General features: G+C 41.1%; 1 protein-coding gene across 3 annotated transcripts in view; it reads right to left on the bottom strand.

The window, feature by feature from the left end:
• Positions 1-27818, bottom strand: part of ndst3 (N-deacetylase/N-sulfotransferase (heparan glucosaminyl) 3) — a 167881-nt gene that overhangs the window by 72501 nt on the left and 67562 nt on the right. For all 3 annotated transcript variants that reach the window (XM_060916597.1, XM_060916595.1, XM_060916596.1), the window contains exon 6: positions 16425-16553. In XM_060916597.1, coding sequence (XP_060772580.1) covers positions 16425-16553 — 129 coding nt within the window. The remainder of the gene's footprint in view (positions 1-16424; positions 16554-27818) is intronic.

Below are 27818 nucleotides of genomic sequence, written 5' to 3'. Positions count from 1 at the left end.
GTTTTCGGGTGTCAGAATTGTAGCAGTGATGGGGTTAAAATGTTCAGAATTCCAGCAGGATCTCACCCATTCCAAAAAAATTGCCGACGTCTATGGCTACAAGCCATCAAACGTGTAGACTGGGATGAAAGCACCATCAAAAATGCGCGGGTTTGCAGCGCCCACTTCATCACAGGTAAGATCAGGCTATTTATTAAATCTTTCTTTTTTATTCTTTCTAGTCTTCGTTTATTGATGTAGCAAAATACTTTGGTAACGTTTGTCTGATTAGCTGGGTCATAGTTACATAATGTAATGACTATTGTTAGCATGTTAACTTAACTTTGCATGCAATTTTGTTTGTAGGAGAGGTCTCGCTTGACTCAAGCAGTCCAGATTTTGTGCCATCATTATTTGTGTATGCCAAAAATCACAATTTTAAAGCAAGGATGGAAAGGTAAAATTGTGTGCCCTCGCTCTAAATGCCAACTTACGATGACTGCTCTAACCTAGCTCCCGCCCCGTTCAGTTTCATTTCTGGTCTCTGCCTCTCGCTTTTTACGCAGCTTTGATTTCTCTTAGCTGCACTCTTTACACTATCATTCCTTTCATGCCATTACCTCCTGCAAATTGCTGTTTAGTGTTGGTATTTGCTGTTGTAGCTAAAGCCACATTGCCATCACATCACTGGCATAATTTGATTAAAGGGCCCTGTCACACTACGACGTTCTCACCAGCGTTCGAGTAACGTGTTGCGAAACGCAGAGGAACGTCGAGAACGTTAGAAAAAAGTTACAAGAAAGTTAGACGAGCGTCGGCAAACGTTGGGGAACGTCGAGGGACGTCGGCGAACGCTGAGGGTGAAAAATAGTTTTGGGTGTGCACAAAAATTCAGGACGTTCTATCAAAACGCTACTTACACGTTAGAGGAACGTTACACGAAAGTTTGCGGGCGTTACTCGAACGTTACTCGAAAGTCAGGACGTTCCCTGGACGCTAGGCGGACGCCGGCCCATCAGGGTCGAGTGTCCAGCGCGTGCCTAGCGCTTGGGTAACGCTTGCCTAACGCCTGTGTAACGTCCATCGAACGTCTGTCCAGCGTGTCGCCAACGTTTTTCAGCGTTCGTCAGCGTTCGCCGAGCGTTCTTAACGCTCATGTAACGCTCTTTCAACATCTTTCTAACATCTGTCAGCGTTCTGAATTTTTCCAGCGTCTGTGTAACGTCCAGAACATTACCTGGACGCAAGGCAGACGCTACCCAAATGCTATGATAACGCTATCAAAGCGCTGTGGACGCTATGAGAACGCTAGGTTTTGCTGCTATTTTGGACCACAAACGTCGCCTGACACTGAGGGAACGTTGGCTGAGCGTTACCCAAGCGTTACAAGAACGTTACAACATCGTTGACCTAGAAACTTAATTTGAAGAACGTCGACGTTCCCCGGCGTTTCTCAAATTTTTAAAAACGCAACCAAACGTCGAACAAAACGCTATAGTGTGACAGGGCCCAAAACAAAATGAATATGAATGTCCCATTGTTAATCAAGTTGTACATGCCCGCACATAACATAATCATATGCGTCTAAAGACTTGTAGGCACAAAGTTTTTCGTGGGTGTACACTGAAGTCTTGTCAATAAGGTACGAGTATATATCTGGCCATTGTATACCAGGGAACTTACTAACATCATCCGTCCACTCTTCAATTAAATACGGATCCGGTAGGCGATGTCCACTTGTTAGAGTTAACTTATTTATGTAGCATTCTCGATCTTGTAACGACAATTGTTTGGCATAATCTGACAGCTCATAATGCCGGTCTATGGGCAGCGTCATTGTTTCTGGGTCCAGGCTGCGCGTGCATCCTGGCAACGGTCGGTTTGTTTACAAACATGCGAAGGGGTCTATACAGTAAATGTTGAAGAGAACAAAACAAAAAGGAAATAAAATAACAGAACAAAGACTATGAGAAGAAAGCAGAGCAGAAGTAAATGTCAAGATTGAATACTATCAAAAAGGAGTGAGAGAGGTACATCACCACCACCATTATCATCACCACCATCACCACTATCATCATCATCATCACCACCACCGCCATCATCATCACCACCACCACCACCATCATCACCATCACGATCACCACCATCACCACCACCATGGCCGTAGCCAGCTATGAGGCCACCGAGGTCCGGACCTTGGTCATTTTTAAGATCTGAAAATACATTTGTAGGCTAAATATTCAACTGGATAAAAAAAAAAGAATAACATTAAAACGTCTCCGTGAAAAGTGCATTATTAATTATGTTAAACATTGATTCTGTATTCTATGTCTGTTTCGTGCGTGCGGCTCTGAGACCAAGAACACAAAACCGAATGAGCGCGCGACTCGGGGGAGGAACGCAGTGCAGTAGACACGTTTTTTTTCATGGTAACCATCAGTGCACTTTCATGAAGCTGTTAAATTTACATTTTTGAAGCAGCATAGTTTTGTCCTCATTGCTTGGGCCAGATCAAACCATTAAACAAGCTTAAATGATTCTTATTCTTGCCACATACATGATTTTTTTTTTCAAAACTGATGATATTCAGATCAAACACCATTATAAGTAATTTCAGGAATAGATCTCTTGTGTGACGTGTAATTCACCCACTCATTTAAATATGCTGAAAATTTTTCAGCGTACGGTTTGCGCACGCATCACGGACCTCATTCATTTAAAAATGCTGGCTATGGCCCTGATTGTCACCACCACCATTGTCACCACCACCACTTCCACCACTATCACCACCACCATCATCACCACCACTATCACCACTTCCACCATCATCACCACCATCACCACCACCGCCATCATCAGCACCACCATCATCACCACCACCAATCATCATCATCACTATCACCACCACCACGATCATCATTACCATGCTCACCACCACCACCACTATCATCATCACCACTGCCATTATCAGCAGCACCATCATCACCACCACCACTATCACCACCATCATCACCATTATTACCACCACCAGCACCACTACCACTATCACCATTATCACCACCACCACCAACATCATCACCACCACCACTATCACCATCACCACCACCACATCACCATTATCACCACCACCATCACCTCCATCACCACCATCTTTAATAACCACCACCACTACCACCACCACCATTATAACCATCACCATTATCACCAGCACCACCACCACCATTATCACCAGCACCATCATCACCACCACTATCACCATCATCACCACCACCACCATCATCATCATCATCATCATCACCACCACCATCACTACCATTATCACCACCACCAATCATCATCATCACTATCACCACCACCACGATCATCATTACCACCATCACATCACCATTATCACCACTACCATCAGCATGCTCACCACCACCATCATCATTACCACCATTATCACCATTATAACCATCACCATTATCACCAGCACCACCATTATCACCAGCACCATCATCACCACCACTATCACCATCATCACCACCACCACCACCATCATCATCATCATCATCACCACCACCATCACTACCATTATCACCACCACCAATCATCATCATCACTATCACCACCACCACCATGATCATCATTACCACCATCACATCACCATTATCACCACTACCATCAGCATGCTCACCACCACCATCATTACCACCATTATCACCACCACGACCATCACATCACCACATTATCATCATCATCACCACCACCACCATCATTGCCATTATCACCACCACCACCATCATTATCACCATCACCATCACTATCATCTCCCTCACCACCATGATCACCACCACAATCACCATTATCATCATCCCCATCATCACCACCACCACTACCATCATTGCCATTATCACTACTACCATTATCACCACCACATCACCACCACCACCACTACCATCATTGGCATTATCACTACCACTACCACCACCACCATCACCATTATCACCACCACATCACGACCACCACCACCACTATCATTGCCATTATCACCACCACTACCACCATCATCACCACCACTATTATGACCCCCACATTATCACCTTCACCAGCACCACCACTACCATCATTGCCATTATCACCACCACCACTACCATCATTGCCATTATCACCACCATCACCACCATTATTACCACCACCACCATCATTGCCATTATCACCACCACATTATCATCACCACCACTACCATCATTGCCATTATCACCACCACCCTTGCCATTATTACCACCACCATCACCACACTCATTATCACCACCACCACCATTACCCACAGTCGCTACATGTCCCAATACTCAATCCTCCTCAGTCTTCTTTTCTTACAAGTTATGACATGGAAAATTCCCAAAGCTGTAATTCCTGAATGGTCCACTCCACATACAGTCTGTTGATCTCTATTTGATCACAAAATTGTAAAGGTTTCCTGAATCCATATGTCAGCAACTTCAAATCAATATTAGTGTCCCCTGCTGTAGATTTTCTGAATTGAGCTGAAAAGTTTGTCTACTCCACCAGCGCTGCCATGATTGAAAATTGTATTGAATGTATGAATTGAAGATTGTATTCCTGTGCACAAAATGGTGTTCATGATGCACTGACAGTAAATTTCGAAATAAACTTGAGAATAATGATTTGTAGCCTCATAGTGTATCATAAATTTATACTTTGTGTACTACCTGTTTAATTTCCAACTCTTCCATACCATGACATGGTGTGTTGTGAAACTTTAGTCCCATTTTTGTTAGTTCACATCCTAAACATTGGTGCATTGTTTCTTGCAGATGAATTCAACAACATTCACCTTTCAACCAATCAGTGCGCAGCAATGCATCATGTGATTTCCAAAATGGCAGCGCCAACGGAGTAGACTGGAAGTTTTCTTCTTAGTTGAAAAAAAAACCCCAACCATTTGGATCAATATTATCGATTTGAATTGAATAACACGTTGGGCCAAGTAATCTTTATTGATTTATGATCAAAATAAGCTTGGTAGACTGGCTGTGGAGCAAGCAGTTTACGAAATACATGACTTCTAACATGGGAACCCCCAGCTTTGGGATTTTCCGTGTCATAACTTGTAGGAAAAGAAGACTGAGGAGGATTGTGTATTAGGTCATGTAGCAACTGTGCCACCACCATCACCCTTACCACCACCAGCATCATCACCATTATCTCCACCAGCAACACCACCATCATCACCACCACCATCTTCGTCATCATCGCTGATGATGATCACTGAAACAAGAACCTCTGTCCTTCTCTTTGTCTGTGTTTGTCCAACTCTGTTTCTCTCTCTCTCTCTGCAGTTTGTTATGCTTGACTAATGGTTGACTTGGAGAACTTCCAGCCTGAGGGAGAAGACGGGTATTGACTGGCTGGCTGCCTAACATGGAAGCCAATCAGTGAGTAATTGTTAATGTGGTGGTGGTGAGTGGAGTGTGACCTGTGATGCCCCACCAATGGGACTCCCAATGCCAGAACTCATTAATCCACATAAATCAAAGTAAAGTCGAGTAAAACTATGGTTCTTAACAACACATAAAATGGAAACAACAAGCTTGAACAAATTGGTTAATTGTTCATTGAATTACATTTATTACACAAATTCTGATTTTTTTAAATTAAATAATATATTACATAATAATGCCTAGCATTACATATACATAAATGGCTGATTTTATTTGTTTCCATAACTAAAACAATATTAAAAATATTATCTCTGTATAAAAACAGAATTAGGATTTTATGGTTTATATACAGAAAAAAATTAATTTTAGTGTTGTATTGACACCATTAGGCAGTAAGTACCATTTTATATCAGCTTGTAAATTTTCACTATAAAGTATATAATATGTAGTATACCGTAGATATATAACAGGAAGCACTAGCAGTTCCTGGGAGTTTATTATTTATAAAAAGAATTTCTGAATTTCCTCTTCAGCTTGCATGAACACATCAACTGTTGAGTCGAATCACACACATGCTGTGTGTAACAGCCACCATTTGGAGAATTCAGAATTGACATCAAGCCCTCAACCTTTGCGACTCAGACATTTTTCAGATCGAAGCCACTGAAAAGTGGGACAATTATGAAAGCAGAAAGAATATCAGTAAAAATAGCAAAGCTTATGAGAAAAGATGAAAAGGCTGACAGTAAACTCTTAGAGCATGATAAAGAAATAAAGACAAATACAATTCAAAGTCAAAGGACCAAGTGCTGGATCAAGTGCTATTTTATTTGTTTCTGAATAATGAGTGCTAGGAATATTTATACAGCAATATACACTCACCGGCCACTTTAATAGGAACTTGTTCTTGATTCTAAGATTCCTGTTCTTGGCTGTAGGAGTGGAACCCAATGCAGTTTTCTGCTGTTGCATGCTGAGATGCTTTTCTGCTCACCACGGTTGTAAAGAGTGATTATATGAGTTACTATATCCTTCATGGCAGCATGAACCAATCTGGCCATTTTCCTCTGACCTCTCTTATCAACAATGTGTTTGTTTCCACCCACAGAACGGTCACTCACTCAATGTTTTTTGTTTTTCGCACCATTCTGTGTAAACTCTAGAGACTGTTGTGTGTGGAAGCCCCAGGAGATCAGCAGTTTCTGAAATACTCAAACCAGTCCATCTGGCTCAAACCAACATCCATGCCACAGTGAAAGTCACACTTTGAGATCACAATTTTTCCCATTCTGATGTTTGAAGTGAACATTAACTGAAGCTCTTGATTTGTATCTGCATGATTTTATACACTGTGCTGCTGTCAAGGGATCAGCTGATTAAATAACTGCATAAAACAGCAGGTGGATGCATGGGTCCGCCTAATAAAGTGGCCAATGAGTCTCATCTCATCTCATCTCATCATTTCTAGCCGCTTTATCCTGTTCTACAGGGTCGCAGGCAAGCTGGAGCCTATCCCAGCTGATGATGGGCGAAAGGCAGGGTACACCCTGGACAAGTCGCCAGGTCATCACAGGGCTGACACATAGACACAGACAACCATTCATACTCACGGTCAATTTAGAGTCACCAGTTAACCTAACCTGCATGTCTTTGGTTAGGGGGAAACCAGAGCACCCGGAGGAAACCCACGTGGACATGGGGAGAACATGCAAACTCCACACAGAAAGGCCCTCATCGGCCACGGGGCTCGAACCCAGGACCTTCTTGCTTTGAGGCGACAGCGCTAACCACTACACCACCGTGCCACCCTGGCCAATGAGTGTATAGGCAATATATATATATATATATATATATCCCCTATACACTCATTGGCCACTTTATTAGGAACATCCATGCATCCACCTGCTGTTTTATACAGTTATTATATATATATATATATATATATATATATATATATATATATATATATATATATATATATATATGCACACACACACATATACACAGGGTTCCTACACATTCACATTTTCAAATTTAAAATTCCAGACTTTTTCCATACTCAAATTCTCAGGTTTGGAGACTTCAGCGAACAAACAACTACTCATATATTTAAAAGAATTACTTGAAAATCAAACAGGTACTCACATTATGACATACCACCAAAATGCATACCATATTTAGCTTGGCCTAAAATTTGTATCAGTGCCCTGTTTTTGTCATAAATATATATACACATTACACAAAATACAGGATGCCACTCTGACGCACACGTATCTGATGCACACTTCAAGACATTAAAACACAGGTGTGTGAAGATGTCAAGCACATACAGGATGTCCCGAAAAAAAATGTATACACACTTTTAATCACTGTAAAGTACTGTATGTGTTTATTAAAATCCATGTAATTTTCAAAGAGTAATAGAATTTACAGACATTTTATTATTTAGTCACCGCCTGTTCTCAAATGGTCCATTCTGGTCCAGTCACTGCTGACAATGCAAATCACATTCAATTCTCTTGGTATTTTTGGACATTCACTTTCAGTGACTGTTGCAGGTCTCATAGCATAGACTATAAACATCAGTTAAAGGCAGTGATAAAACAATAAAGTGATGTCTGTAAATTCTATTACACCTTGAAAATGAAATGAATTTTAATAAACACCTACTTCACAATGATTCAAAGTGTGTATACATTTTTTCGGGACACCCTGTATGTTGTGCACACACAGAAGTTTACTGAAGCTTCTAATTTGAAAACAGTCATTATGGCATTTTTTGTATTTACTATTGTGTTTTATGAAGGCCCTGTGTTGGTTCCACTGTAGATCACATTTTGTCCACATACCAAGAGATGGCAGACGTGGCCGAGACGTGGCCACCCGAACCAGTATGTAATGGCTGCAGTGCCCTTGAGCAAGGCATTTAACCCCACATTGCTCCAGGTTGTAATCATGTTGTACCCTGTAATAACTGTAAGTGGCTTTGGATAAAAGCGACAACTAAATGTAATGTAATTATAATAATAATGTAATAACAGCATTGTTCAGTTTATATGTATGTTTGCGTACACAGCCTTCATATTTTTGTTGGCAGTTTTTTTTGTCTTGGGTCGCTTGTTTTCAGGGTCCATGTGCCTTATTTTTCTAGCAAATTCTGGCAACACTGCCAAATAAGCCATAAGCATTTTTACACTGACTGGAGCTATGATGTGTGTTCACGCGTGTTCAAGAGGCGTTTTGTAGCAGGGGGTTTTCCTGCGTCTTGTCCAAAGTCTTGCAAGAAGCAAGCAGGTTCAGGGGGTGTGGCGGAGCGCATGCCAGTACAACAGAACACCCGTTTCCCTCCCTCCGCATTTCAACACATTTCTTTGGCAAAATTCAACTGAATGTCGGAATGTTAAGCTTCATTTTACTATGTAGCGGCAAAGGTCTGGAAACACAAATATTTCTCCATACCCTAATTTCCATTTTCCATACTTTTCCAGACCTGGAAAATACTAAAATCAAATTCCATACTTTTCCATACTGCGTAGGAACCCTGTATACATATGTGTGTGTGTGTGTGTGTGTGTGTGTGTGTGTGTGTGTGTGTATTATACACACACACACACACACACACACACACACACACACACACACACACACTAGACACTGATTAGATTTATTAGAATCAGTTTCTTTCTTCATTTGATTCTGCATTTGATTTTCTGTCCCTGAATTGTTTCAAGTGAAAGCTGTGTGCGTGTTTAAAGTTGATGGTCTAGGCCTGTGCGTAACCCGACTCTAAGGCCAAGTTTACATTAGACCGTATCTGTCTCGTTTTCTTCGCGGATGCACTGTCCGTTTACATTAAACCGCCTGGAAACGCCGGGAAACGGGAATCCGCCAGGGTCCACGTATTCAATCCAGATCGTGTCAGATCCGGTGCTGTGTAAACATTGAGATACACGGATACGCTGTGCTGAGCTCTAGCTGGCGTCGTCATTGGACAATGTCACTGTGACATCCACCTTCCTGATTCGCTGGCGTTGGTCATGTGACGCGACTGCTGAAAAACGGCGCGGACTTCCGCCTTGTATCACCTTTCATTAAAGAGTATAAAAGTATGAAAATACTGCAAATACTGATGCAAATACTGCCCATTGTGTAGTTATGATTGTCTTTAGGCTTGCCATCCTTCCACTTGCAAGTGGTAAGTGATATGCGCTGGGATCACACACACAGCGGCTCAGTCCCGAAAACACTGCTAGTGTGCTTCACTCGAGCGCTCTGTGAGCTGCGCAGGGCCGGAGTGCGCACCCTCCAGAGGGCACTCGCTGTTCAGGGCGGAGTGATTTGGAGCGCAGGATGCCTGCGGAGCCGAGCGTATCCGTGTATTGGCGTTGCTATGTGCACGCGAATCGTGTATTGGTGTTGCTGTGTGCACACTAATCGTTTTAAAAACGTTAATCTGATGATCCGCTGATACGGTCTAATGTAAACATGGGCTAAATATGAGAAACTTTCTCTGTGCAAATATCGGACAAAAGTCAGCAACTGTGTCTACGACCTGCTTATTGCCACAGACTAAATAAAAATGCTTCAGAATAGCAGTTCAACAAGGAAAGTTCATTGATGTGGAACTTATTACAACTGCTCGCTCTGAGAGACTAATGGGACTCGAAATGAATGCTTTATTAACAGCAGTCCACTTAGAGCATAAAGCTGTTAAGCCTATAGATAAGACTCATAGACAGTGCTAGGAATAACTAGATAACAAATATGTGGGGAATGAAGTACCAAATTAATGAGATAAAGATATTTCAGCTTTTGACATTTCTCAATTCATGAAATGTAATAAGCATTCTTGATTCAGTAATACCTATTCCTTGGTTGGGTTTTCAAAAAAACAAAAAAACAAAGTATATTAAACAACAATTGTAAAATATACGGTGTTAACACTTGAGTGAGAGTGAAGAGCACTCTTTCTTTCTTTCTTTCTTTCTTTCTTTCTTTCTTTCTTTCTTTCTTTCTTTCTTTCTTTCTTTCTTTCTTTCTTTCCATTCCCTCTCTTGACCCTCTAATTCATAGTGCTGATCTCATATTAACTCCATTAACATGCAGCCGAATGGCCAATTAAAAATCTGACTAATAGATTAACACAACAGTTTGTTTCAACAGACAGCCTTGCTATTTGTCACAAAATGTACAATCGAAAAGGAAAGCAAAACGCAGGATTCAAAAACACATTAGAGCTACAGAGAGTTGCGTGACTTTCACAGAACTATTAGCAAACAGCAGAATATCAAATACAGCACTTCGTGCTTGAGACACACCCCTTTGAGTCACACTGGAAGGGTTGCTAAGATTGTGTTTTTTAGGACTAAATTGTGCTAGAAATGACAAATTAGAAATGCGTGTGCACCACAATAAACTTTTTTCCAAGCTAGTTTCATCAGTGTATCATATCGAATTTGGATTTTGTTTCATATCATTACACCACGAGGAGAATTAGCTTGCAGGAATATGCAGAGATGTGGAATCACTGACAAATCCAAGCAAAAGGTACTGCGCTAAAAATATATGCAACTCCATGTACCTATGTGAACCTTTTTTGAGTCCAGTGAATATACTCACCAGCCACTTTACACCCATCCAGCCACCTGCTGTTTTATGCAGTTCTCCAATCACTTGACAGCAGCTCAATGCATAAAATCATCCATCCATTATCTGTAGCCGCTTATCCTGTGCAGGGTCACAGGCAAGCTGGAGCCTATCCCAGCTGACTATGGGCAAGAGTCGCCTGGACAAGTCGCCAGGTCATCACAGGGCTGACACAGAGACAAACAACCATTCACACTCACATTCACACCTACGGTCAATTTAGAGCCACCAATTAACCTAACTTGCATGCCTTTGGACTGTGGGAGAAACCGGAGCACCCAGAGGAAACCCACGCAGACCCAGGGAGAACATGCAAACTCCGCACAGAAAGGCCCTCATCAGCCACTGGGCTCGAACCCAGGACCTTCTTGCTGTGAGGCGACAGTGCTAACCACTACAACACCGTGCCGCCCACATAAAATCATGCAGATACAAATCAAGAGCTTCAGCTAATGTTCACTTCAAACATCAGAATGGGAAAAATTGTGATCTCAAAGTGTGACTTTCACTGTGGCATGGCTGTTGGTTTGAGCCAGATGGACTGGTTTGAGTGTTTCAGAAATTGCTGATCTCCTGGGGTTTTCACACACAACAGTCTTTAGAGTTTAAACAGAATGGTGCAAAAAAACAAAAAACACTGAGTGAGCGACAGTTCTGTGGGTGGAAACAAACACATTGTTGATAAGAGAGGTCGGAGGAAAATGGACAGATTGGTTCAAGCTGCCATGAAGGATATAGTAACTCATATAATCACTCTTTACAACCATGGTAAGCAGAAAAGCATCTCAGCATGCAACAGCAGAAGACAGCATTGGGTTCCACTCCTGCAGCCAAGAACAGGAACCATAGAATCAACAATAAGCTCCTATTAAAGTGGCCAGTGAGTGGATATTATGCTCCAAAGCGCTCATTGGACATTACACTGTGTTCAAAAGTCCCTCCAGAGAGTCAAAATTCGAAATGTTGGAGCCAGAAAAGTGTATGAAAGCTATCAGAGCATTTTATAACTTATTCTTCTTCTTATATCTACAAACAGAAATATGAATATAATTCAAACAGATTGAATATTCTCTAGATTATGTTCTACAAGTTACTTTACTCTAACAAGACTGAATGTATGCACTTTGGTTACAGTAACACATACTGTATTTGGTTCCGATCACAAGTAAATCACAAGAGTTTAGGGTGGAAAAGGTCCAATTTGGAAAGATTTATTTGGATTATTGAAAATTAATATAAATAATCAATATGACCAAAGAAATCAGTGTTATATACTGTATGTTCTGTGCTCTCTCTCTCTCAGCTAGGCTTGTGCTTTTAATGTTGCAGCTGATTCGAGCACACAGAGTCGCAGCTGGAGAGCCCAGGAATGCATGATGGGAGAAAAACAGCATGCTGGGAAAATTAATCTATAAAAACACTGACATGCATCCCAGAGAGAGAACAAGAGTGAAAGAGGGAGCAAAGAGAAAATGAAGCCTTAAAAAGGACACAGGGGGTTAGGAATGGGGGATGAGCAAGAGAAAGAGAGCGAGAGCGAGAGATGAATGCTCCCACTGCGATGATGTTTATTAATATTTGTAGATGTGTAATTTAATAAGAGACACATAGCTGGTTCTGGCACCAGCAGACTGAAGCTAAGTTTAGAGCTGGAGCCTGAGTGGCGCGGCAGGACATTGCCAAAAGGGGGACGAAAAAAATTGCTCGCCTTTATTCCTGTCTCTCACGCTATTCACTCATCTCCACTTAGTGTCTCTCTTCTTGTCATGAGACAACAGTGGGAGTGATGACATGCTTATTCGGATAAGCTCGATGCATGCTGACACATTATTATATTCCCACCACTAGCATAAACTCGCTGGATAGCTAGACCCTAAAAATGCCAAAGACTTCCACACCCTGCCTCCACCTTTATCACCACTGCACTTAGTAACGACTTGACATGACACATTGACAGGTATGGACGGATGATCCACTGAAACAGATTAAACGTCTCTAAGTGCTGTGTTCTCTAAGAAGATTATTGATTTAATTTATCTTTTTTGGAAAGAGTCTGCAGATTCAGCACTTTGTAACGCTCATATGGGAAAGCATTTTTTTTTAGTGTCAAGAAAGAGAAAAAAGACAGGCTGGTCAGGGAACAAGTGTTTCACTACAGTGTCAGTGATAACAGGAACTACAGTAGTGTGTAAAAGTCTTAGATGCATGCAAAGAAATGCTGTAGAGCAAAGAGGCTTTCTGTAACATTTCGATTTGTGCTGGAAAACTAATGTCAATAATGTACACTACCGTTCAAAAGTTTGGAGTCACCCAGACAATTTTGTGTTTTCCATGAAAAGTCACACTTTTATTTACCACCATAAGTTGTAAAATGAATAGAAAATATAGTCAAGACATTTTTCTGGCCATTTTGAGCATTTAATCGACCCCACAAATGTGATACTCCAGAAACTCAATCTGCTCAAAGGAAGGTCAGTTTTATAGCTTCTCTAAAGAGCTCAACTGTTTTCAGCTGTGCTAACATGATTGTACAAGGGTTTTCTAATCATCCATTAGCCTTCTGAGGCAATGAGCAAACACATTGTACCATTAGAACACTGGAGTGAGAGTTGCTGGAAATGGGCCTCTATACACCTATGGAGATATTGCACCAAAAACCAGACATGTGCAGCTAGAATAGTCATTTAGCACATTAGCAATGTATAGAGTGGATTTCTGATTAGTTTAAAGTGATCTTCATTGAAAAGAACAGTGCTTTTCTTTCAAAAATAAGGACATTTCAAAGTGACCCCAAGCTTTTGAACGGGAGTGTAGAACTCTATAATGGGGGTTAAATCTTTTGCACAGGGGCGGCACGGTGGTGTAGTGGTTAGCGCTGTCGCCTCACAGCAAGAAGGTCCGGGTTTGAGCCCCGTGGCCGGCGAGGGCCTTTCTGTGTGGAGTTTGCATGTTCTCCCCGTGTCCGCGTGGGTTTCCGCCGGGTGCTCCGGTTTCCCCCACAGTCCAAAGACACGCAGGTTAGGTTAACTGGTGACTCTAAATTGACCATAGGTGTGAATGTGAGTGTGAATGGTTGTCTGTGTCTATGTGTCAGCCCTGTGATGACCTGGCGACTTGTCCAGGGTGTACCCCGCCTTTCGCCTGTAGTCAGCTGGGATAGGCTCCAGCTTGCCTGCGACCCTGTAGAAGGATAAAGCGGCTAGAGATAATGAGATGAGATCTTTTGCACAGTACGGTATACAGTATACATCCACCTGCTGTTTTATGCTGTTCTCTAATCAGCCGATCCCTTGACAGCAGCACAATGCATAAAATCATACAGATACAAATCAAGAGCTTCAGTTAATGTTCATGTGAAACATCTGAATGGGAAAAATTGTGATCTCAAAGTGTGACTTTCACTGTGCCATGGGTGCTGGTGCCAGATGGACTGGTTTGAGTATTTAAGAAACTGCTGATCTCCTGGGGTTTTCACACACAACAGTCTCTAGAGTTTACACAGAATGGTGCGAAAAAACCAAACAAACATTGAGTGAGCGACAGTTCTGTGGGTGGATACAAACGTCTTGTTGATAAGAGAGGTCAGAGGAAAATGGCCAGGGATGGGTTTTCCAAAAGCATCGCAGCACAAAGATCATCGTTAAATGGTAGAGTGTGCAGCACAATGAACACTCTCTCCTAGTTAAGACACTCTTAGTGTTAAGAGGCTTTCGGGAAACCCACCGCAGATTGGTTCAAGCTGCCAGGAAGGATACAGTAACTCATAATTACTCTTTACAGCCATGGACCTTGGGGGTATAACCTTGGGGGTTACATTAGACCGTATCAGCGGATCATCAGATTAACGTTTTTAAAACGATTAGCGTGCACACAGCAACGCCAATACACGGATACGCTCGGCTCTGCAGGCATCCTGCGCTCCAAATCACTCCGCCCTGAACAGCGAGTGCCCTCTGGAGGGTGCGCACTCCGGTCCTGCGTAGCTCACAGAGCGCGTGAGTGAAGCGCACGAGCAGTGATTCGGGACTGAGCCGCTGTGTGTGTGATCCCAGTGCATATCGGGCATGCGCGTCACTTACTACTTGCAAGTGGAAGGATGGCAAGCCTAAAGACAATCATAACTACACAATGGGCAGTATTTGCATCAGTATTTGCAGTATTTTCATACTTTTATACTCTTTAATGAAAGGTGATACAAGGCGGAAGTCCGCGCCGTTTTTCAGCAGTCGCGTCACATGACCAACGCCAGTGAATCAGGAAGGTGGATGTCACAGTGACGTTGTCCAATGACGACGCCAGCTAGAGCTCAGCACAGCGTATCCGCGTATCCGCGTATTCTCAATGTTTACACAGCACCGGACCAGACACGATCTGGATTGAATACGTGGACCCTGGCGGATTCCCGTTTCCCGGCATTTTATTGTAAACGGACAGTGCATCCGCAAAGAAAACGAGACAGATACGGTCTAATGTAAACTTGGCCTAAGGTTTTCTCTTTGGAGTGACCTGTCGGGCTCTGGCTCAGCAATTGGTGGATAATTACCTGCACGTGGTACCCCTGCATTCGACTAAAAGTTATTCCACCGACCAAGTAAGGGACGGTATATTCCCTTCCCCACCAATGGGTAAATAGGAACATGCTTAGATGACTAAGATGTCTGAATACCGCATCGCCTGTTCCATGGATTACCAAGGGGCACGTCCCTCAGTGGTAAGTCAGGCTGAGATCAGAAAGTGTGCTACTGGCTGTGACAATTTGTCGTTTTCCACCATTCCATCTGGTACAAGAAACCAAATTTCGACAAATAAAATAGAGAGACGCAAGTGAAATCTGGTTTTGCTGCATTGATTCAGAAGCAATTTGGCAACGCGACTCCGTGGCAACAAGATTGCTGAAGGAGGATTTGACAGGAGAGCAGAAAAGCATCTCAGCATGCAACAGCAGAACACCACATTGGGTTCCACTCCTGCAGCCAAGAACAGGAACCTTAGACTCAAGAACAAGTTCCTATGAAAGTGGCCAGTGAGTGTATACACACCTATTATGTTACATTGTGGGATTTCGCCCTGATTTCTGGACAAACTCTCAAACAGTGCCCTATGTAGTGCACTACATAGTGCATGTGGTTTTGGAAAGACTAATTCTTGAGTTGAGTTTTCTCATCTGTTGTGTTTTCATGATTTATGTGGGTTTTTTTGTGATCCTTTTTTTTTGTAACACTGATGGGAAGCTTTATTGCATCATACTGTGTGTGTGTGTGTGTGTGTGTGTGCGTGTGCGTGCGTGCATGTGTGTGTGAGTGTGAGAGAGAGAGAGAGAGAGAGAGAGAGAGAGCATGGCTTGCATAGACTCACAGGGTTCAGTAGGACAGTCAAGAAAAGCTCTCCTCCTTTAATGCTCTTGTCTAGCTCTTTTGGGCCTCCAGGATATTCCTTGTAGAAGATGGTGTGTGTGAATAAGCCACAGGTCTGACGTGGCAGCACCTACACACACACACACACACACACACACAAATTATTTACACATTGTTATAGCTGCTATACACCAAGTGATAACGGGAATCACCTTGTTTCACTGACATTCCCACAACAATAAAAGAAACTATAAACAAGTATAATGTGCCAATTTGTAATTAATAAAGGCTTATAATCCTTGAGAGGAATACACACTCCAGGACATGCTGTCATAGGAAAATAATCAACACCGGGCTGATAACAGTCACTCCACTTTATGTCGGGCCACATCACACCACTCTGTCTGTCTGTGATCATTTTTCTATAACAACACACCCCCAGTGTTGTATTCCTTATTTAATAGGAATTTAATGTACTATATATGGCACTACGGTTCATTTTACGGTGGTGCGTCAAGACACAGAACTGAAAGTGCGTTGCTGAGCAAAAAAAATCAGAAAACAGTTCAGAGGGAGAAGAAAGGTAAATGCTGACAGATTCTTGTTAAATGTTCAACAGCACAAGAGAAGGCGTGAGAGAGAGAGAGAGGGCGGGGGAGTATAAGATAAAGAATGAGAGAGCGAGGGAAGTGGGAAAGATAACACAGTAACTCTGTTGTTCCTTCTATACCTTATTACAGCTACATAGATTGCTCTGTGTGTGTGTGTGTGTGTGTGTTCATTCCTCTTGTTCGACAAAGTGAATATTTCTTCTCAGCCAAGTGCAATGTATTGGTGAGTTCCTATAATCTGTTTATGTGTGTGTGTGAGTTCCTATAATCTGTGTGTGTGTGTGTGTGTGTGTGTGTGTGTGTGTGTGTGTGTGTGTGTGTGTGTGTGTGTTGCACAATGATGAGGTCCCTCAATAGACTGTATATATTACACAAGGAAGCAGGTTCCTGTGGATGGCTTAAACAGCCTTATTTTACACACACACACACACACACACACACACACACACACACACACACACACACACACACACACACCACACCTATTTCTACCAGCACACCTTCTGAGAAAAATGTGCATTGATTAAAATTTGATCATAGACCAAGCAAAAATTCAAATTCAGTGTTAATTTGGATTTCCATTTAGACTTTTGATAAAAAATGAATACAGTGGTGCTTGAAAGTTTGTGAACCCTTTAGAATTTTCTATATTTCTGCATAAATATGACCAAAAACGTCATCAGATTTTCACACAAGTCCTAAAAGTAGATAAAGGGAACCCAGTTAAACAAATGAGACAAAGACAAAAATATTATACTTGGTCATTTATTTTTTGAGGAAAATGATCCAATATTACATATCTGTGAGTGGCAAAAGTATGTGAACCTCTAGGATTAGTAGTTAATTTGAAGGTGAAATTAGAGTCAGGTGTTTGTCATCCCATTGACTGAAATCAGGTGTGAGTGGGCACCCTGTTTTATTTAACCCTCATCCTACCATGCTATTTTACACCTTAATCTTACCATGTGGGGTCCGTTTGGACCCCAATACTTTTCTTTAAAATTAAAGCTTATAAAGACAAAATCACCAGATAAGTTTTGTTCAGAACATCTTGTATTAATAACAGCAATACACTAAAGGGCCCAAGGCATAAAGAACACACTTAACCTTCATCCTACCAGCCAATTTTACATACACAAACTACCAGGCGGGGTCCGTATGGACCCCAGGAGGGAATACCTTGAAATCAATGCAGTAAGAACCAATTCAATGCAGCAAACAGACATAACTTTATTGAAGAACAAAATCCACTATGGCTGAATATCAATGATGTATTATAAATGCAATAACATTGCAATAATATTGCAATAACTAGCATACATGTAGCAAATTATAGCGCCACAAAAAAAATTGGCATTATATACATGATTTTTGCAGCTCATGCAGCTGTAAAACATTCTGGATTACAACTTAGGTCTTTTCTTACAGAATTTAAAACAAAAAAGTAATTGTAAAATAATTTAGGGCTTTTGTTTTGCAGCCTGTGCTTATTGCAGCAGTGGGGTCCACACGGACCCCAAGAAGGAATGCCTTGGTAGTTTCATTATGGAACATAAAAGAAATAAAAGAAGTTAACTTTCAGTGTGCTATTCAATGATATATTCAATAATTCAATGATTATAAAATGAAAGACAGATAAACTTTACTCTGGGGTCCGGTTGGACCCCAGTAACAAATTAATTATACCTTCACAATGCAAAAAGCTGATCTTCCGGTGCTTTAGTGTTTTAATTAAGACATAAATTCCGACAAATTCATAAAACGGTGAGGCAGTATGTCACATATTTTTAAAATGGCAAACAAACATATAGGTGTGGGGTCCAGATGGACCCCATTTGGTAGGATGAAGGTTAAAGAACAGGGATCTATCAAAGTCTGATCTTCTCAACACATGTTTGTGGAAGTGTATCATGGCACGAACAAAGGAGATTTCTGAGGACCTCAGAAAAAGCGTTGTTGATACTCATCAGGCTGGAAAAGGCGAGGTCACAAAGGACCCCAGGGTAACTTCTAAGCAACTGAAGGCCTTTCTCACATTGGCTAATGTTAATGTTCATGAGTCCACCATCAGGAGAACACTGAACAACAATGGTGTGCATGGCAGGCTTGCAAGGAGAAAGCCACTGCTCTCCAAAAAGAACATTGCTGCTCGTCTGCAGTTTGCTAAAGATCATGTGGACAAGTCAGAAGGCTTTTGGAAAAATGTTTTGTGGACAGATGAGACCAGAATAGAACATTTTGGTTTAAATGAGAAGTGTTATGTTTGGAGAAAGGAAAACACTGCATTCCAGCATAAAAAACCTTATCCCATTTGTGAAACATGGTGGCGGTAGTATCATGGTTTGGGCCTGTTTTGCTGCATCTGGGCCAGGACGGCTTGCCATCATTGATGGAACAATGAATTCTGAATTATACCAGTGAATTCTAAAGGAAAATGTCAGGACATCTGTCCATGAACTGAATCTCAAGAGAAGGTGGGTCATGCAGTAAGACAACGACCCTAAGCACACAAGTCATTCTACCAAAGAATGGTTAAAGAAGAATAAAGTTAATGTTTTGGAATGGCCAAGTCAAAGTCTTGACCTTAATTCAATCGAAATGTTGTGGTAGGACTTGAAGCGAGCAGTTCATGTGAGGAAACCCACCAACATCCCAGAGTTGAAGCTGTTCTGTACGGAGGAATGGGCTAAAATTCCTCCAAGCCGGTGTGCAGGACTGATCAACAGTTACCGGAAACATTTAGCTGCAGTTATTGCTGCACAAGGGGGTCACACCAGATACTGAAAGCAAAGGTTCACATACTTTTGCCACTCACAGATATGTAATATTGGATCATTTTCCTCAATAAATAAATGACCAAGTATAATATTTTTGTCTCATTTGTTTAACTGGGTTCTCTTTATCTACTTTTAGGACTTGTGTGAAAATCTGATGATGCTTTAGGTCATATTTATGCAGAAATATAGAAAATTCTAAAGGGTTCACAAACCTTCGAGCACCACTGTAGTTTTAGATGCATTTCGCTGATCTTGTTGGTATTAGTCTTGAGTCTAGAGTTAGTATGGAGCTCATCTCTCTCTCTCTCTCTCTCTCTCTCTCTCTCTCTCTCTCTCTCTCCACACACACCGCTCGCACATTGACATCCAGAATTATGGACAGTTGCAAAAAGACGTGGATCAGATTGGACAGTTGGCCTTGATTTAATATCTTAATCTGCATCACGTTGCAAAAATTCAATTCCGGCGCCACTACAGTAAATTCATGCTGGCAAATTTACAGCCCTGAGTCTACCTTTTTCAACCTCTCTCTCTGCCTTGCAAAAGAGATGAAAAATGATTCCCGTCACATTTCCGCACTGTGCGCCTGAGGGAAAAGTGCCAGATCACAGTTTGCTCTTCTCAATTGGATTATGATTAAGAACAAAAATGGCTCGTAATACAGCGTGGGAATGATTTTAAAGTGGAAAGTATTCATTGTACACGGAGGGAGTTGAAGCACTGAGGGCATCGCTGTAAGCCTTCTACCATTACACATGCTTTTATTCAAATCAGGTTATGAGTGAATTGAGTGCAAGAGCAGAGCTCAGAGGTTGAGAGCATTTGCTAAATATACCACAGTGCTGTTGAATTCTTGAACAATGATTGGTTAGAAGGTTTGCTTTAACAGCAGCTCTTATAATAATGGCAGCTGTACTTCATAGCACAGATTTACATTAATACATTATTGTTTGTTTGGCATACAACTAGATAGTCCACATGATCTAAGGCTAATAATCAATGATTAAAAAAACCCCCAGTTATTTAACAAAGAAAAACCTTGAATAATTAGTTACAAGTATGATGAAGTGTTTATTTAACATTCATGAAAATAATCTCCAGTGAATGTAGTTTAACTAATTTAAATAGTGTATAATTTGACCATACGAACTCCTGTTGTACCTTTGAGGGCACATTTGCATTGTTTATACCATATAGAAACAAAAATCAATCTTTTTCACAAACAGCCCAACAGCGGTTTTCTGAGAGTTCAGTAACCTTCCAATCACTCGTACAAAATCTTGCTTGCTGAACGTCTACTGCCCCAGAGGTAAAATGATGTGCACGAGCGCAAGTGTTTCTTGCTGTGTTGATGATATAAGATTGTTCAAGACCTTCCTAACAGCTAAAACATCATTTTTATGTTTAACTGTCAAATATGACAAAATGAATTCATCAAAAAATGTGGTGCAGATTGTACCATGTATCGCATTAAAATGACAAGTTTCAGTTCAAGTAAACATTTGTATTTCCATGAGACACAATTAATCTACCAGACATTTAGACCATAAATTACAAAAATCTTAAATAACATGCTCATTTGTATATGCAAATGAAAAACTGTAGACCCTCATATGGGTCCATATACTTTTGGCCAAAGTGTGACAGAGTCCATGTTCTTTTCATATACTGTATATTGTAGCTGTCATGGTTTGGTTTCTCCTTTTGCATCATGTTTGTTTTGGTTTTTGTCTTAGCTCCATCCTGTCATTGGCTTGTTACCTGATTGTGGTCACCTGTTCCATGTTTATATCTGATTAGTTTGTCTGCTTGTACCCTGTTATGCCAGTAGACGTCATAACTACACTGCAGTTGTCAATAAGTCCAAGCCTTTTTTATCTACTATTGTTTATTCTCTACTTCAGCATTTTCCTGGATAACTGTGTTGTGATCCATGATAAGGACTTGGTTATGATCAGGCTTGTAGTACTCGAGTCCAGGACTCAGACTCAAGTCCGACTCATGCCCTAATTTTAAGGACTCATGAATTGACTTGGGCTTGAGCACTGATGACTCAGACTTGGACTCGGACTCATGCGTTAACTGCATTCAGACTAGTAAATTGGAGACGAGGACTTGGGTTTTTTCTTTATTTTTTGCAACATGCCATAATAGTTTGGCATTAGATATTTATATCTACATTCGTTTTTATACTAATTTTGTGCAAGAGAATGCACATTCACCTGTTCATACGTCATGTTCAGGAACAAACTAACGTTAATGGTGCTAAAATGCCTGGAGAGAAGCCCCTAGGATTGTTTGCTTTGCTTATACAGACTTCTGGTGCAGTGGGAAAAAATGCACTGCTATGTGTTCCATAGGTAGAAGAACTATCGAGGAGACAACAGGGACAACCTTGAACTTCAATTGTCATTTGGCCCAGAGGAGTCAGTGACACGCTATGTTCATTGCTCTGTTGATAGCGGGGCTTGCTTTCTGACCGATGAACTAGCTAGTGTTAACCCTCTCTCATGTTATTTGTCCTGTTGATAGCAGGGCTTGTGTCAGACTCAACTCGGATCAGTAGTGGACTTGACTCGGATCAGTAGTGGACTTGACTCGGGTCAGTAGTGGACTCGACTTGGACTTGACTCGAAATTTTCTTTAATGACTTGGATTTGACTCGGACTTGAACACTGGGGACTTGAGACTGGACTCGGACTCGAGGTTTAGTGACTACAACAGTTATGATTATGATTCTTAGATGTGCCCCTATGAAGCATATGCTCCACAGGGTAAATGATGTGTGAATGAATGAAAACCTTTTCACAGTCTCTATTTAAATGCTGCCGGTATCAGAGGTGCAACCAGGTGGTGAATCTAATATGAAAATCAACCTTGCTGTGGTTATACAGTATTAGTCATTATTTAAAGAAAGTCTCCCTAGCTCCTCCCCCACTGTTTTTTCTCCCTAGTTTTAGTCATGGCCAATTCCAGCTCACCAAGCAGCTTTCTGCAACTGACAGGAGAGAAAAAGAGACATCCCTCCCTTGCTAAGAGCATCTTGCTCTCTTGGGGTCCCATCATTGGGCTCATCCATCATTGGAACTAGAACTTGCAATCCCTGGATGGCAAGGCGAAAGTTTTTCTGTTGTGCCACTTGGGGACTGAAGAAACTTTTTGACCATTTTAAAGCCTTGTGCAAAAAAACAAACTACTGTTTACCCTTAGCTGAATATTAGCAAGAAACCATGGGATTGGATTTGAGAATACAATATAATAATAATAATAATAATAATAATAATAAGCATTTGATTAATTAGTGTCAAAATGCAGGCACTTACAGATGTATGTGTAGGGGAGGGCGGGGCGCAAACTGTTGACAAAGCCAAATCATGAGACAGGAAGCGTAGTCAGAAAGCAGGCAAGGGTCGGTCAATCAGCAAATGGAGTAATACAGGCAAGACAGGAAACGTAAATGAAGAGAATAAGTGAGGGTCAGAATAACGAGAGGCAGGCAGAGAATGAAAGGCTTTGTATGAACTGGAGAAACACAACAATACTTCGCACTGAAGGTGGGCGTGTGAGAGGCTTAAGCAGCGTGGTTGATGAGTGTGTAAACAAGTCGCAGCTGACATCAATAAGCCGGTGACAGGGGGCGCTGTGTTTCTTGGGCGTTGTAGTTTAAAGAGTCCATGTTTGTAGTTTGGTTACTGCTGTTGTTCTCAACAGTTTTACTGACAATTAGACGAATGATGAAACACTCCCCTCCCCAAAATGCTTGATAGTGGACTCAGAATTTTGATTGTGAAGTGTTTTAATTGAGCAAGATAGTCATGTTATAGAGTTGTAGTGTTTGTCTTTGATTTTTCTCTGGCATCTCTCTTTCTTTCAAAGATCTCATCAAAGTCAGTGTGCCATTGTCTTTGGCATGCAATGCGACAGCTAAATTACTGGAATTCAGAGATTCCTCATGACGTTCGTCCTTTTCCAACAAGATCTGAAAAGAAGTTGACGCATGCGAATGAGCACTCTGGTACTTTTAACAAAAGAGGCATGCGTCTGCTTCGCCCGATCCTCTGGGTCTTGACAAAACGTGGTGAATCATCAGCGTGGGGATGAAGAAGAAACAAAAACAGTGACATTTTCATACAGAGGAATGACTTGACTTCTGAATGCTAAGTGGGATGGATTGGTAACATTAGCATATGAATGATAATATTAGCAAATGAAAGAAAGAGAGAGGAAGAGTGAGTGATAATGTCTAAAAAACAAACAAAAAAAACGATTCGACACCATCGCTATAAACACACCACATGCTACTTATTTACAGACTTTATTCAGAGACTGCAACTTAAGTTTAAATATTATGTCGGTATCTACACAAGGAAATTATTCAGACTTCGTTTAAGCATTGGACTGAAGTTGATTTTACTGCCAACCAATTCAGATGATGAAATTATCTGCATGTAATTCAGGTCTCCAAGGCATTTTTTAGTACAAGAATCCAAAATATGTTTTTTAATATCATCTTGACTATCACCCAAATACTCAGCAATAAGTCAAAAAGAATCAGAGGGATAGAAAATGTGGACTGGAGAAGCAGGTAGCTTTTTTTTATTTTTTAAATTATTATTATTATTATTATTATTATTATTATTATTATTATTATTAATTTATTTATTTATTTTTTACAATGCCTAGTGTTGTAGTCAAGACCACCTCAGCCGAGACCAAGTCATGACCAAGACCAGGGTATATCAAGACCGAGACAAGCCAAGGACTTTGAGGGGCTGAGTCTAAGTCAAGCCCAAGACCAAGGCAGGGCAAGACCAAGTCAAGACCAAGACTCTGAGGGGTTGAGACCAAGTTGAGACCAAGACCAAGGCAGGGCAAGACTGAGTCAAAACCAGAACCAGACCAGACCTGTCATTGAAGAGACCTTGATATGATAATGGCTGTAACTAACTACAAGGATACTGAGGTCCAGATCTTGGTAGTCACATAAAGTTGTTTTTATTAAAAAAAAAACAAAAACCTTGGATCATTTTCCTCAATAAATAAATGACCAAGTATAATATTTTTGGCCTCATTTGTTTAACTGGGTTCTCTTTATCTACTTTTAGGACTTGTGTGAAAATCTGATGACGTTTTTGGTCATATTTATGCAGAAATATAGAAAATTCTAAAGGGTTCACAAACTTTCAAGCACCACTATTATAAGCTGATTATAACACATGACCTATGTAGCTATGATATAACTGACTATGAATATGGAAGAACTTATTAATGTAAGTGTTTATGATGTCAGTTGACGGTTTTTCAAATGCAAAATCAAAATAAGTGATTTAAATTAAACAGTCTAACTGGAGTTGGAATAGTTTAGAATAATGGAAGAATCACATAATGGAGATCAGAATTGCAATTAGCAATTGATATAGTATACATTAGGCACTGTGATATTAACTAGGAGGCATTTCTGCAACGTCGACCTCACTAAAATATTAATCCTGGCTACAATCCTGGTTGTGATAAGTTCATCATAGGAAGTCTGTGGGCAGAACCTCTGCAGCCAGGACCATATTTCACAGCAGTGACAGCCAAAATGACTCGCTTTAATGATTCACTACCATTTCAAGTGAATTAAACTTTAAATATTCTGATTAATTTGATTCACTACTCAAAGAACCTTCCAGAAACTTTGGAAATTTGACCACATACAGAAACCCCACAGCCACATTTTCTTACTTTATGTACGACAGCACAGTTTTATAGATAATAAACTTCTGTTTATGTTATAAAAGGAACAGAGCAGTTACAGTTATGTCCAGTTTAAGTGCTAATATCAAAACATATTGTCAGTAAACCCGCTGAGGAGACTACAAACATGGATACCCGGAACTACAATTCCCAAGACACACAGTACCCTTTATCTCCGGCTTACTGAATCTCAGCTGTTATCCATTTCCTCAATCACCGGTCTCCCTACTTAAACTCCCCAAACACTCACTTCCCTATGAAGTATTGTCCTGCTAACCCAGTACATACCAAGCTTTGTATCTTTCTTGACGGTTTCTCGTGTTTCTGACCTTTCGCTGCCTGTTTCCAGTTTTCGCTCTTTGCCTTTCCTCGTCTAAGTTGTTCGCCAATCGCCCGACCCGTGCTTGCCTTCCCGACTCCGATTTCTGACCATCGATTTGGCTTTGTTGACCGGCTGTGCTCACCCTTCCTCCGCGCATATCTCTGTAAGTGCCTGCACTCTAACACGTATCATTAAAACAACACCTTACTAGTCAGATAGGACAGGAAGACAAAAAAAAGTCAACTTTTTTCAATTACCATTTTAATGTTGATGTGCTAACCCTTATAAATCTTATATTTCTGCTGAAATGTTTATGATGGCTTTTAAAACCTAGAAGGGCACTTAGTAGAGTGCATACATCCACCAAACCACATATTATCAACATCAAAATCAAATCCCTCAAACCTAGGATAATACTAAAGTTGCACACCAAATTTCAATAAAATCTGTTCAATACTTTGAGTTACATTGGTAACAGACAAAAAAAAAAAAAATCAAAATCCTGGATCTGTGAACATAGCCGGAGTTGCATAAAAATCTAATCAATTGTTCCTTGGCCCATGGCCCACCTTTCCACCAAATTTCATCTAAGTCCGTTCACTACTTTTTGAGTTACACTGGGAACAAACAAACAAACAAACAAACAAACAAATAGAAGTAAAAACAACATAACCTCCTCCAACAAAGTTGGTGAAGGTAAAGAAACATTAAAAACATACTCTTGTATCTCTCCTTTGTTTGTCTTTCATCCTTTCCAATTCAACTTGGGACTAAAATTAATGAACAATCTAAAGTGACTTGGATATGCATCAGCAATTTCATTTCAGATTCATACTTATTGCTTTTTAAAAATCTTATAACTGAAACCTGTAGTTTCTCATCTCATCTCCTTATCTCTAGCCGCTTCATCCTGTTCTACAGGGTCGCAGGCAAGCTGGAGCCTATCCCAGCTGACTACGGGCGAAAGGCGGGGTACACCCTGGACAAGTCGCCAGGTCATCACAGGGCTGACACATAGACACAGACAACCATTCACACCTACGCAACTACACAACTCGCATTCACACCTCCAGTCAATTTAGAGTCACCAGTTAACCTAACCTGCATGTCTTTGGACTGTGGGGGAAACCGGAGCACCCGGAGGAAACCCACGCGGACACGGGGAGAACATGCAAACTCCACACAGAAAGGCCCTCGCCGGCCACAGGGCTCGAACCCGGACCTTCTTGCTGTGAGGCGACAGCGCTAACTACTACACCACCGTGCCGCCCACCTGTAGTTTCTAATTATACATTTTTAAAGTGAATGCTTACCCTGAGCAAGATCAAAATGCCAACTTGTTCACTTAACTCGGTGTCCAGCTTCCTGCTTGGATCAAAAATCTGTACCGACATTTATATATTCCAGCAAACAACACTCACAGCTAAATACGTCAACAGACACATAAGCGTTATTTTTAGTCTAGCTAGTTATGATGTGTATGTTTACAGGAGCATTTCAAATTGTCTGCTAGGATAATAAATTACACCAGAACTGACCAAGCAGAATAATTAATGTGTCAAGCAGTGATGAAATCTCTCAGGTCTCTAAAAAGCCACACCGATGTTCAATCTTGCCTTTCCTTCTCTTCAGATCCTTTCCATTCTGGATGCCGTTATATTCCAGAGCAAGCTTCATTGGCTCCTGTTTAGGAGTGATAGTAATAACTGGAACTTTTGGTTGAAGGACAGCCCTCTCTTTTTTTTTTCTCTTGCTCTTAAAGTTAAGACAAAGTGAAACAGAAAAACGCAAACTCCTCTCTCCTGAAGACTTTCCTGATGCTTTAACTCTGTTATAAAGCACAGACCCTGGAGGCTCCTTCCAAAAATGCTAACCTTAAATGCTTTAACCTGATTAAGATGTGTGTGGTGCAGTGGGAACATTGCTGTCTCACAACACCAATGACC

Source organism: Neoarius graeffei, chromosome 3 (genome assembly GCF_027579695.1).
Source record: "Neoarius graeffei isolate fNeoGra1 chromosome 3, fNeoGra1.pri, whole genome shotgun sequence".
Classification (NCBI taxonomy): domain Eukaryota; kingdom Metazoa; phylum Chordata; class Actinopteri; order Siluriformes; family Ariidae; genus Neoarius; species Neoarius graeffei.
Note: the sequence above shows the minus strand (reverse complement) of the source record. Positions and strands in the feature narration are given on the sequence as shown.